Here is a 13006-nt window from a genome sequence, read left to right on the forward strand (position 1 = left end):
ATATATCTGGTGCCATAGCGGCGCCAGTCCAGGGGGCACCCAGCCGACCCACGGAGTGTTGCTAGGGTAAAAATCTTCTGACGAACATGCACGCGGCGCACGCACACCTAATTGGAATCGATATGAGCAACACTTCTCAAAGAACAACAGTTACAAAGGTGAGTAACCGTCTTTTCTTGTGTTCGTATACAGACACCTAAGATAACTAGGTGATTGCCCTGCTTTCTCAGTATGAGTCAGGAGGCCTCTGCTGTTGCACCCTCCTCCTTGTGTTTCCTCCCGGTATCCCACTTCCCCACTTACCTCAGGGCTTAGGTCTCCATCCCCCAAAATTATCCAATTTCTGTTCCTCATGTGGGTATTTATTATACTATGATCAAAGCACCTCTTAACAGTCTCTTTGTTGACCTAACTAGATAGAGCTCATTGAGTCTGTCATTATACAGCTTGTTTCTAATCAGTGTTTCCCAACCCGGGTGTTGTCAGGCCCAAACAGGTGTGCCGTGGAAATTTTTTTAAAACTACACGTGTGAACAAAAAAACCTTCTCTTATATTTTAATTAGTGGCTAAGCTGGGTCACATTCTGTATTTCAAATATTATGCACACTTCACCTTCCATTCCCTAAAGCAAGGTTAAGATAGCACATTTGAGTCCTGCGGAGTGGGGGGGTGGAGAAAGGGGGGAAAGCTGCCTTCTGATTGGCCATCTGCCTCACTGCCCTGCTTCCTCCAAGGGCAGAGCAACCAATCAAAGCTCAATCACCCTCCCTTTTCCTCTTCCCTCCTGTGAACAACAGGTTGGCTCCTCTGCACCTCCTCCTGCAGCCAGAGGCAGGGGGAAGAGCTCCAGGAGCCTTCCTGGAAGGGGAATGGGGACCTTGCTGCAGCCCCCCAGGGTTTGAGGGGGATGTTAGAAAGAACTGAGACAGTTGTTGTGTCACACTGTCTTTTGTATCTTTTGTGCTCCAAACATTTGGAGCTGTGAAGGAGGGGAGCTTGGGGCATGAGGGTACTGCAATAGGCATTGCTTTCTGAAGGCTGTTACTGATCCAGACTGTAGTTTCAGCACATCTGTCAGGGTTCCCTCCCCACTCTGAACTCTAGGGTACAGATGTGGGGACCTGGATGAAAGACCCCCTAAGCTTATTTCTACCATCTTAGGTTAAAAACTCTGCAAGGCACAAATTCTCCCTTGTACCTTGGATTAGGTAACACTGCCACCACCAAGTGACTAGACAAAACTCAGGGAAAGGACCACTTGGAATTCCTACTTTCCCCTAATATTCCCCCAAGCCCTATACCCCCTTTCCTGGGCTTGAGAATAAACAAGATGAGCACAAACCAACCTTGGGGTTTTTTTAGACCACTTAAAAAAACCCCAATCAGATTAAAAAAAAACCGCAGGACTTTATTAGAAAGAAAAAAGTTCAAAGAAGCACCTCTGTGAAATTAGAATGGAAGATAATCTCACAGGGCAGTCAGATTCAAAACATGGAGGATTTCTCTCTGGGCAAAACTTTAAAGTTACAAAAAGAAAACCAGTAATACACCTTCCTCTCAGCACAGAGAAAATCACAAGCCAAAATAAAAGTAAGCTAACGCATTCCCTTGTTAGTATTTACTAATCCTAATGGAGTTGGATTGCTTGCTTTCTTGATCTGTCTCCAGCAAAAGCCACACGGGACAGACAAAACAAAGCCTCCCACCCCCGGATTTGAAAGTATCTTGTCCCCTTATTGGTCCTTTTGGTCAGGTGCCAGCTAGGTTACCTGAGCTTCTTAACCCTTTACAGGTAAAAGGATTTTTTGCCTCTGTCCAGGAGAGATTTTATAGTACTATATATGGGAAGGTTGTTACCCTTCCCTTTATATTTATGACAACATCTAATGAGTGGGAATGTGCAGAGTTCACCTCAAACTCCAGTTATCGGTGAGCAAATGAAGGTTAAAGAGCTTTTTGAGAGGAGCGTCTGGATATTCCCATTTTTACAATCAAGGTGTCTTTCCAGAAGGCACCAGAATCTTCTGAATGTCCTTATGCACTGGGTCTGCTCACCCCTCCCCACCTCCACCCATCCTGAAGATTTCCGAGCATATAAAAGGGGAAGTTTCCCCAACTGCACTTCAGTTCCATCAATTAATTTGGGAATTCCTAACCTAAGACTCTAAAGAAATGGAGAAAGGGAATGAAGAGTGTGAATATGCAGAGGATTATCTTGAAGAACTCTTGTTACACATAAGTAACCTTAATTTCTTGAAGTGGGAGCTGCATATTCCTACTTGTGTGAGTTTATTGAGCAGGACAACCCCACAGGAAGATGGGCTGAAGAGTTCCAGGTGAACAAGGACAGCATAGCTGACAAGTGAGCATTAGTTCTGGATGCCATGTCAAGAGTGAATTAAAAGTGACTTCACCTCTCACTTTCCCAAAACTAAGTCACAATCAGGGATTGTTGTAGCCATGTTGGTTCCAGGATACTAGAGAGACAAGGTGGGTGAGGTAATCGCTTTCACAAGACCATCTTCTGTTGGTGAGGAAGCTCAAAAGCTAGTCTCTCTCACCAACAGAAGTTGGGCCAATACAAGATATTACCTCATACACCTAGTCTCACAATCAGGGAAACATTTTTGCTAAAACACATATAATAGCAGTCACACAACATAGTGTGAAGATTATGAATGCTCCCTTTGTCATGGCTGAGAATTCTGACAATTACATGGGGTTGAACCCCTGCCACATTATCGTAATTGTAATATGTGGTCAGATATGCTTGGACAATCTTTGGAGCATGATGGACTGACTCCCTGGTCTCAGCCTCATAATGGGGCACTTGCAGATAAGTTTTAGTCCCATAGAGCTTAATGGCAAAGTTCTCAGAATGTGCAAAGTGTGATCCCTCCCTTCCTGGGAGGGGAGGGATAGCTCAGTGGTTTGAGCATTGGCCTGCTAAACCCAGGGTTGTGAGTTCAATCCTTGAGGAGGCCACTTAGGGATCTGGGGCAAAAATTGGTCCTGCTAGTGAAGGCAGGGGGCTGGACTCGATGACCTTTCAAGGTCCCTTCCAGTTCTAGGAGATTGGTATATCTCCAATTATTACCTTTTTTTTTTTTAAATGAGGCTTGGGAACATACAGACAAAGTAGTGGTGTCATGGACTCACAGATCGTGCCCACTCATGGCCCCGTGCGGTCTGTGGGGGTTGCCCCTTTCAGTGAGACAGCCCTTCTCGGGGGTCCACTCTCTCTCGGGGTCAGGCCCCTCCACCTCCTGGAGCCGCACCTCTCTGAGCCTTAGCATACCTGTCTCTGCCGTGGGCCCCCTCAGGGAGTCCATGCGCTCTGGACCCCCCGGGCCTCCTCACCCCCGAAGGGGTTGATGCAACCCTGTTCTCTAGACCGGAGCGACTCTCAGCCAGCATAAAACAGGAGGGTTTATTGAGAGTTGAACACAGCACAGGAAACTCTCAGGGCCTCAGGCCTGGCCTCCCTCAGCCCAGCACATCCCAGTCTCCCTGCATCCAGGGGGGCTCTGCCTGCTCCCCCTCTCCAGCCCAGAGCCCCCCTGCTTCCCAGCTGGGCCTCCGATATCACCGGCCCCAAGCCCCGCCTCTGTCCATTGTCTTCTCTCCAGGTAAACAGGGTCGTAAACAGGAAGGCCTGGGTCTCCTCTCCTCTCAGCCCTCCTCTGGCCCCCTCTGACTGGAACCGGCTGGTCAGGTCACCCGGAGTCCTCTCTCCGCAGCCCATTTTCCTTCCACTGCCCAGAACTGGCTGCGACTCCTGAGCTGCGTCTCTGGGTCACCAGGTCACTGATCGCTGGGGTCTCCGTCCTCCCGGCCTTCGGCCGGGGCCCCAAGCTCCCCTTCTGGTCCCCTGCAACAACAACACCCCCCCCCCCCCGGCCAAACCAGCAACACCCGGGGACACCGAGTCCCCCTCCTCCGCATGCAACCCACTGGAAAACACAGAAACCCCCCACTACGTCACAAGTGGTCTGAAAGAAATGGAAAGCACCAACCTCTTGAGACTATTTTTAGAATGGAAATGCAGATGGGACCACCCGTAAGAATGTGACTTACAGGAGATAGTCATTAAACCTCTATCTCAGTAATTTTCTGGGCTATCCAGACTGGCATTTTCACAGAAAAATGGTATAGAGAAAATCTAACCAATGTTTAAACAAAAACCTATGACCTTTGTGAGGATAAAAATTGCAGTTCCTTAGTTCATACTCTAATGAAACACCTACAGAATAAGACAAATGAACCTGTTCTTCTGCTGTATTCACAGCACATCTCAAGTATTGCAGCAGATAATTCAGTCTCCTTTTCTGCAGCTATTATAGCAAATTAACTACCCCAAGCAGCTCTGGGGTAGTTGAAGCAACCCTATCATAAACAAAGTTATTGTAGGATGAGAAAAGACTTTTGACCTTTCTGTGTGAGTCAGAGGAAGAGGAAGAGATGGCATCCAAATGCTTTGGAGACATCAAAGAATTTTTCACTATCCCACGTGTAATAGTTTAATAGTCAAGGAGGACCTTCCGAGGTCCACCCACTTAATAGTTGCTCAGATAGGGAATCTCTTTCAATTCATTCTTGTGGTGTTGGTGACCTGTGACATACAGATCAGACTACAGTAGAACCTCAGTTACAAACACCCGAGTTATGAACTTATTGGTCAACCACACTCCTCATTTGGAACCAAAAGCAGGCAATCAGGCAGCAGCAGAGATTTAAAAAAAAAAAGTCAAATACAGTACAGTACTGTGTTAAACATAAACTACTAAAAAAATAAAGGGAAAGTTTAAAAAAAGTTTTGACAAGGTAAAGAAAATTTCTGTCCTTGATTCATTTAAATTAAGATGGTTAAAAGCAGCATTTTTTGGCATAGTAAAGTTTTAAAGCTGTATTAAGTCAATGTTCAGTTATAAATTTTTGAAAGAACAACCAAAACATTTTGTTCATAGTTACAGACATTTCAGAGTATTGCACAACCTCCATTCCTGAGGTGTTTGTAACTGTGAGGTTTTACTGTAGATAATTTGGTGGTCCCTTCTGGTCTTAAACTCTGTTAATCTGATTCTTAATTGGGGGAACAGTGCAGTGCAGGCACACCCTCCACTAGTTGTAATACTGGAGAAATTCTATAAGACTGAAGGAGTGCCTGTATTGTGTCAATATTCTAAAAGGAAAACAAATTAGGTCTTGTCAGAAAAACCTAATATCATTTAGAATCATAGAATATCAGGGTTGGAAGGGACCTCAGGAGATCATCTAGTCCAACCCCCTGCTCAAAGCAGGACCAATCCCCAAATAAATCATCACAGCCAGGGCTTTGTCAAGCCTGACCTTAAAACCTTTAAGGAAGGAGATTCCACCACCTCCCCAGGTAACCCATTCCAGTGCTTCATCACCCTCCTAGTGAAAAAGTTTTCCTAATATCCAACCTAAACCTCCCCCACTGCAACTTGAGACCATTATTCCTTGTTCTGTCATCTGCTACCACTGAGAACAGTCTAGATCCATCCTCTTTGGAACCCCCTTTCAGGTAGTTGAAAGCAGCTATCAAATTCCCCCTCATTCTTCTCTTCTGCAGACTAAACAATCCCAGTTCCCTCAGCCTCTCTTCGTAGGTCATGTGGTCCAGCCCCCTAATCATTTTTATTTCCCTCCGCTGGTCTCTTTCCAATTTTTCCACATCTTTCTTGTAGTGTGGGGCCCAAAATGGGACACACTACTCCAGATGAGGCCTCGCCAATGCTGAATAGAGGGGAATGATCACGTCCCTCGATCTGCTGGCAATGCCCCTACTTATACAGCCCAAAATGCCATTAGCCTTCTTGGCAATAAGGGCACACTGTTGACTCATATCCAGCTTCTTGTCCACTCTAACCCCTAGGTCCTTTTTTGCAGAACTGCTGCCTAGCCATTCGGTCCCTAGTCTGTAGCAGTGCATGGGATTCTTCTGTCCTAAGTGCAGGACTCTGCACTTATCTGATGAGGTTCAACAAGGACTTTTTTTGGCACAATCCTCTAATTTGTCTAGGTCCCTCTGTATCCTATCCCTACCCTCCAGCATATCTACCACTCCTCCCAGTTTAGTGTCATCTGCAAACTTGCTGAGAGTGCAGTCCACACCATCCTCCGGATCATCAATGAAGATATTGAACAAAACCAGACCCCAGGACTGATCCTACTTTGTTGTTTAGCCACAGTGGCATTCTTTTGGTTCTCTTACTATGTTTTTTAATTTGGGGTATTGTAGCAAGGTCTACACTCACCAGTGCGGCACCTCCTGCTGGTCATCTTGGGAATTAGCTCAACTCCAGCTCAGGAGCACCCTCTGCTGGCTGGTGTCTTGCCTGCCTCAGGCTCCACATCCCTCCCAGACCCCAGTGCCCTTTAGCTCAGTGTTCTGCCCTCTGCAGTACCCCCGCTCTGGGTCTCCCCTCCCAGGGTAACCCCCAAGCCATGTTGGTTGATAAACATTAAGTACATAGATGTAATATACTTAGGCCCTATACAATATAAATAAAGCACACATGAATTAAGAACTGGCTAACTGACAGATCTCAAGAAGTAGTTGTCAATGAGGAATCATCATTGAATGGGAGTGTTTTTAGCAGGTTCTGCAGGGATTAGCACTAGGCCTGATGCTATTCAGTATTTTTGACAATGATCTGGAAGTAATTGTAAAATCACTACTGATTTCAGTAGAATGCGAGCTAATATTTTGCCTGCTGTACAGAGGAGAGTAGTGACTCTGTAGTTTCCACAGTCGACTTTGCTGCCTTTGTTTCTGAACAGTGATACAATAGCATCTTTGAAGTCTTGTGGCATTTCTTCTTCCTCCCAAATGCTACTCAGGATGTCATGAAACATTTCGATAGCCTTTGGGCCTGCTCCTTTATACAGTTCTGCTGGAATACCATCCTTTCCAGATGCTTTGCTAGAGTTCAGTTGTTTGATGGCTTTTATAACTTCCTCAACTGATGGAGGGAGATTGCGATCCTCTTTGATAGGTTTCTCAAGTAAATGGTCAAGGACACACCGATCCACTGTGGATGGTCTATTGAATAGACTACTGTAGTATTCAGCCCATCTCTGTATGATTCCCTCCTTGTCTTTGATGAGGGTTGTGCCATCTGTCGACTTTAAGGGGGCCGTGCCAGATTTAGATGGTCCGTAGACTGCTTTAAGAGAGTCAAAGAACATCTTTGCGTTGTTTGTATCTACATAATGCTGGACTTCTGCAGCTTTCCTCTCTCACCACTCATCCTGCATTCTCTTTAGTTCAGACTGGGCCTTGCTCTGTAGGTACTTAAACCTATCTTTCTTTGAGATGGAAGTGAGTTCATTCTGCCATTCAACAAATGCTTTCTGCTTGTCACTTAGGAGTTTGGAGGTGTACTTGTTGTTCTCATTGAACCAATCCTGGCATACCCTTTTCTTTGGCCTCAGCATGGATTTAACTTGCATTCTACAGAACAGACTCATTGCAAACATATTTGAGGAGAATCTGCCAGAAGTGCAGTGTGGTTTCAGACCAGGTTGTAGTACTATGAACATGATCTTTTTTGTAAGGCAGGTCCAGGAAAAATGTCTAGAGCAGAACATGGCTCTGTACTTGCTCCAGTGCTGTTCAACTTGTTCTTTGCTTGTGTTCTCAGCCATGCAACAAGGGACTGGGATCAGGGGATATACATCTGCTACTGACTCAATGGCTCGCTCTTTGATCTTCAAAGACTCAATGCTAAGACCAAGATGCTGGAGAGGCTTCTTGTTGAGGCACTTTTTGCAGATGACTGCGCCTTGATGGCTCATAGACATCAGGTCATCGTTGATAGATTTTCTGAAGCATCCCAACTCTTTAGCCTCACCATCAGTCTTGGGAAGACAGCAGTCTTGTTCCAGCCAGCACCTCATTCCAATACCCCAGTGCCAGCCATCTTCATCCATGGCACACAGTTGAAAAATGTGGATCAGTTCAAGTATTTGGGCAGTACTATTTCAAGTGACGGTTCGCTTGATAAGGAAATCTCCTCCAGAATTAGTAAAGCCAGCCAGGCCCTTGGTCGACTTCGAACAAAAGTTCTTAACCAACACAACATCCATCTCTCCACCAAATTGAAGATCTACAGTGCAGTGGTTCTAACTTCTCTCCTGTATGAATCTGAGATGTGGACTCTTTATAGACATCACATTAAACAGCTTGAGCAATTTCACATGCACTCCCTCCATTCAATAATGAGCATTTGCTGGCAGGAATATTAAAGTTCTTGAGAGAGCAAACACAACCAGCATTGAGGAAATTTTATTGAGAACATAACTTAGGTGGACCGGGCATGTCATCAGAATGGAAGACCACTGTCTCCCAAAACAGATCTTGTTTGGGGAACTGAGTCAGGGCAAAAGAAAGAAGCGTCGTCCGTATAAGCACTTCAAGGATAATCTGAAGAATCATGAAATTATCTCCAGACTGCATGTGAAAGGCACCACAGAGCTGCATAATCAAACATCATAGATACAGACTTCCCATGCCCTCAGTGCGATTGACTCTGTGCATCAGGATTCAGTCATATGCATAGCCATATATGAAAACTATAACAATGTCGTTGTCATCGCCAGGGATGGACTACCAATAATACTGATTAGATTTGTGGATGATACAAAGATTAGTAGAGTGGTAAACAATGGCAAGTAGTCATATGGAGTGAAGTGGGTTGCTTGGTAAACTGGGCCCATTCAAACAAAATGTTATAACAAAGACAAATGGAAGGTCATATCTCTAGAAACAAAGCAGCCCCTATTGCAGAATGGGGGATTGTATCCCGGAAATCACTGACTCTGAAAAAGATTTAAGGGTCATAGTGGACAAGCAACTGAACAAAGGCTCCCAGTGTGATGCTGTGGCAAAAGAGTCTAATGCAATCCTTAGGTGTATAGGGAAGTAGTGAGTAAAAGTAGGGTGGTGATTTTATTTCTGTATACAGTATTGGTGAGATCGATACTGGAATGAAATTCTATGGCCTGTTTTATACAAGAGTTCAGATTAAATGATCCAATAGTCCCATTTGGCCTTAAAATCTATGAAAAACTTGTCCTAATGCAAAAAGAATGAGGAATACTTGTGGCATCTTAGAGACTAACACATTTATTTGGGCATAAGCTTTCATGGGCTAAAACCCACTTCATTGGATGCATACAGTGGAAAGTTCAGTAGGAAGATATATATATTCACAGAGAACATGAAAAAATGGGTGTTGCCATACCAGCTATAACGAGATTCATCAATTAAGGTGGGCTATTATCATGCATCCGATGAAGTGGGTTTTAGCCCACGAAAACTTATGCCCAAATAAATTTGTTAGTCTTTAGGGTGCCACAAGAAGTCCTCATTCTTTTTGCTGATACAGACTAACACGGCTACCACACTGAAACTTGTCCTAATGTATTTCCTTACTTTAGGCAATTGGTGATGCAGAGACGCTGGTGGAGACTCTACGTCTGGCTGCTGAGAAAGCAGAGGAGAAACTGTCCCTGGCCAGGCTCAGGTTGCGAGAACAGACTCAGGAAGGTAGGTTTAGGCCTTGGTCATGAACTGCTTGATAGAGTTAGATTGGGGGAAGAGGGAGGTTCTTGATCAGGACCCAGGTGTATCTATAGTTCTTTGAGTCTTTGTTCATATGGATCCTATTCATGGTGCGCACGTGCTCTATGAATATGAGATTGAAATCTTTTGACCAGGTAGGAAAGTTCCTCTACAATGAGCCTCTAGTCAGAACAAAAAGAACCCCGAGATCCTGCCAGCTGGGTACAAGACACTTCATAAATTAACTATATTAATTATTAAGACTAAAACTGTTAGAAAAAATGATGGTAAACTTAGAGAAAGTGGACAGATAGTGTTAAGTTCTATCTTACTACTATGGGTGGTGGGGCAGTGTGCTGGGAGAGAAGCTGAGCCCTGATTAGGGGGTGGGGCTTCTCTGCTTAGGGGTCCTATAAAGGTAGCCAGCCAGTCAGGCAGTGGCATAGACAGCTGCAGCAGCACAGGAGCCAGCAAACAGAGCTGTAAACAGGGGGAGTTTGCAGGGGAGACTTAGAGATCGAGGCAAAGGAACTGACAGGCTAGTGAAGGGAGTAGGCGGTGTTCTGGTGCCTGCTGGGAGTTTGTTTTGGTTGTGTTTCCTGGACTAACAGGTTTCAGGTGGGAAGGCTATAACCGATACAGAGGCAGCAGTGAAAGACACAATGAGGATGACTGGATGTGGAAGCTGCGGCATGTACATGATCCTGGAGGGGGTACCTGAAAAGAGTTTTGTCTGCATGAAGTGCCGCCTGATAGAGCTGATGGAAGAAAAGATCCGAGGACTGGAGATGCAGGTGGAAACTCTGGTAGAGTTTAGAAGGGGGTCCGAGCAGATGATGGAGCAAAGATATAAGGAGGCTGAAGGGATAAGCTCAGACTTGCAGATGGAAGCAGGACCAAAGAATTCTGAGGGGAGACTGCTGGGTGAGGAAAGTGGACGGTGGAAGCATGTGACTAAGAAAACCAGGCAGAGGAAGAGATGGGCCAGTGAAGGAGAAATAGAGCTCAGGAACAGGTTTGCAGAGTTGTAAAATGAAGAAGGGGCACAGCAGGTGGTCGATGAAGGTGAGAGGGCAAGGAAGAAGAGAAGAGCAGCTAGTCCTACAGAAAGAGGGGAAGAGTCAATGGAGACAACACCAAATATGGGCCCCAGGAGGATACGGGATTGGTTGCGGAAGATTGCAAGAGTGAATAGGAATCAAGAGGACTTACAGCCAGTGGGAGCAGGGCATAGACCGGAGGATCACACTGTCACCAGGAAAAAGGCAGGTCTACGTGATTGGGGACTCCTTACTGAGAAGAATAGACAAGCCTGTAACTAGAGCTGATCCGGAGAACAGAAGGGTGTGCTGTCTGCCGGGTGCTAAGATACAGGATGTGGACCTGTGGCTGAAAAGGATCTTAACGGGAGCAGGAAAGAATCCGCTGATTGTCCTTCATGTGGGAACGAATGATACGTCTAGGTTCTCACTGGAACGTATCAAGGGAGACTATGCCAGACTAGGGATGACGCTTAAGGAAACCGAGGCTCAGGTGATCTTCAGTGGGATTCTGCCTGTTCCTAGAGAAGAGCAACAAAGGTGTGACAAGATTATGGCGATCAACAGATGGCTCAGGTGCTATAAGGAGGGCTTTGGGATGTACGGCCACTGGGAAGCATTCATGGACAGAGGACTGTTCTCTCGGGATGGACTTCACCTGAGTAAGGAGGGAAATAGACTTCTAGGATGGAGGCTGGCACAACTGATTAAGAGAGCTTTAAACTAGGAATTTGGGGGAGATGGTTGGGAGATGTCCAGGTAATCCCCACGCCGGAATTTAACATTGAGAGGGAAGAAAACAAAGTAAGAGAGGATACAGCCGTGGGCAGAAGAATGGACATAAGGAGGAACGGTAGTGTAGATACCAATCTAATAGGAGATACTGGTGGTAGAATGTCGGTGCCTAACCGGGTAAAGAATGTCAGTGAAGCCAAACGGCAAAAATTAAGATGTCTGTACACTAATGCAAGGAGCCTAGGTAACAAAATGCAGGAACTAGAGCTACTGGTGCAGGAAGTGAAACCGGATATTATACGGATAACAGAAACATGGTGGAATAGTAGTCCTGACTGGAGTACAGGTATTGAAGGCTATGTGCTGTTTAGCAAAGACAGAAATAAAGGCAAAGATGGTGGAGTAGCATTGTATATCAATGATGAGGTTAACTGTAAAGAAATAAGAAGTGATGGAATGGATAAGACAGAGTCTGTCTGGGCAAAAATCGCATTGGGAAAGAAGGCTACTAGAGCCTCCCCTGAGATAGTGCTTGGGGTGTGCTACAGACTGGCGGGATCTGATTTGGATATGGATAGAGATCTCTTTAATGTTTTAATGAAGTAAACACTAATGGGAATTGTGTGATCATGGGAGACTTTAACTTCCCAGATATAGACTGGAGGACAAGTGCTAGTAATAATAATAGGGCTCAGATTTTTCTGGATGTGTGATAGCTGATGGATTTCTTCACCAAGTAGTTGAAGAACCAACAAGAGGGGATGCCATTTTAGATTTGGTTTTGGTGAGTAGTGAGGACCTCATAGAAGAAATGGTTGTAGGGGACAACCTTGGTTCGAGTGATCATGAGCTAATTCAGTTAAAACTAGATGGAAGGATAAACAAAAATAGGTCTGGGACTAGGGTTTTTTATTTCAAAAGGGCTAACCTTAAAGAATTAAGGAAATTAGTTAGGGAAGTGGATTGGACTGAAGAACTTGTGGATCTAAAGGCGGAGGAGGCCTGGAATTACTTCAAGTCAAAGCTGCAGAAACTATCAGAAGCCTGCATCCCAAGAAAGGGGGAAAAAATCATAGGCAGGAGTTGTAGACCAAGCTGGATGAGCAAGCATCTCAGAGAGGTGATTAAGAAAAAGCAGAAAGCCTACAAGGAGTGGAAGATGGGAAGGATTAGCAAGGAAAACTACCTTATTGAGGTCAGAACATGTAGGGATAAAGTGAGAAAGGCCAAAAGCCATGTAGAGTTGGACCTTGCAAAGGGAATTAAAACCAATAGTAAAAGGTTCTATAGCCATATAAATAAGAAAACAAAGAAAGAAGAAGTGGGACCACTAAACACTGAGGATGGAACGGAGGTTAAGGATAATCTAGGCATGGCCCAATATCTAAATAAATACTTTGCCTCAGTCTTTAATGAGGAGCTTAGAGATAATGGTAGGATGACAAATGGGAATGAGGATATGGAGGTAGATATTACCACATCCGAGGTAGAAGCCAAACTCGAACAGCTTAATGGGACAAAATTGGAGGGCCCAGATAATTTTCATCCAAGCATATTAAAGGAACTGGCACATGAAATTGCAAGCCCATTAGCAAGAATTTTTAATGAATCAGTAAACTCAGGGGTTGTACCGCACAA

General features: G+C 45.0%; 1 protein-coding gene across 6 annotated transcripts in view; it reads left to right on the forward strand.

Annotated features, from left to right (window-relative positions):
• IQANK1 (IQ motif and ankyrin repeat containing 1) overlaps window positions 1-13006 on the forward strand; it is a 231893-nt gene that overhangs the window by 139944 nt on the left and 78943 nt on the right. For 5 of the 6 annotated variants that reach the window (XM_045003404.1, XM_045003405.1, XM_045003407.1 and 2 more), the window contains exons 11-12: window positions 9470-9578; window positions 10643-10645. In XM_045003404.1, coding sequence (XP_044859339.1) covers window positions 9470-9578; window positions 10643-10645 — 112 coding nt within the window. The remainder of the gene's footprint in view (window positions 1-9469; window positions 9579-10642; window positions 10646-13006) is intronic. The other variant, XM_045003403.1, reaches the window with a different exon arrangement.

This window comes from Mauremys mutica, chromosome 2 (genome assembly GCF_020497125.1).
Source record: "Mauremys mutica isolate MM-2020 ecotype Southern chromosome 2, ASM2049712v1, whole genome shotgun sequence".
NCBI lineage: Eukaryota > Metazoa > Chordata > Testudines > Geoemydidae > Mauremys > Mauremys mutica.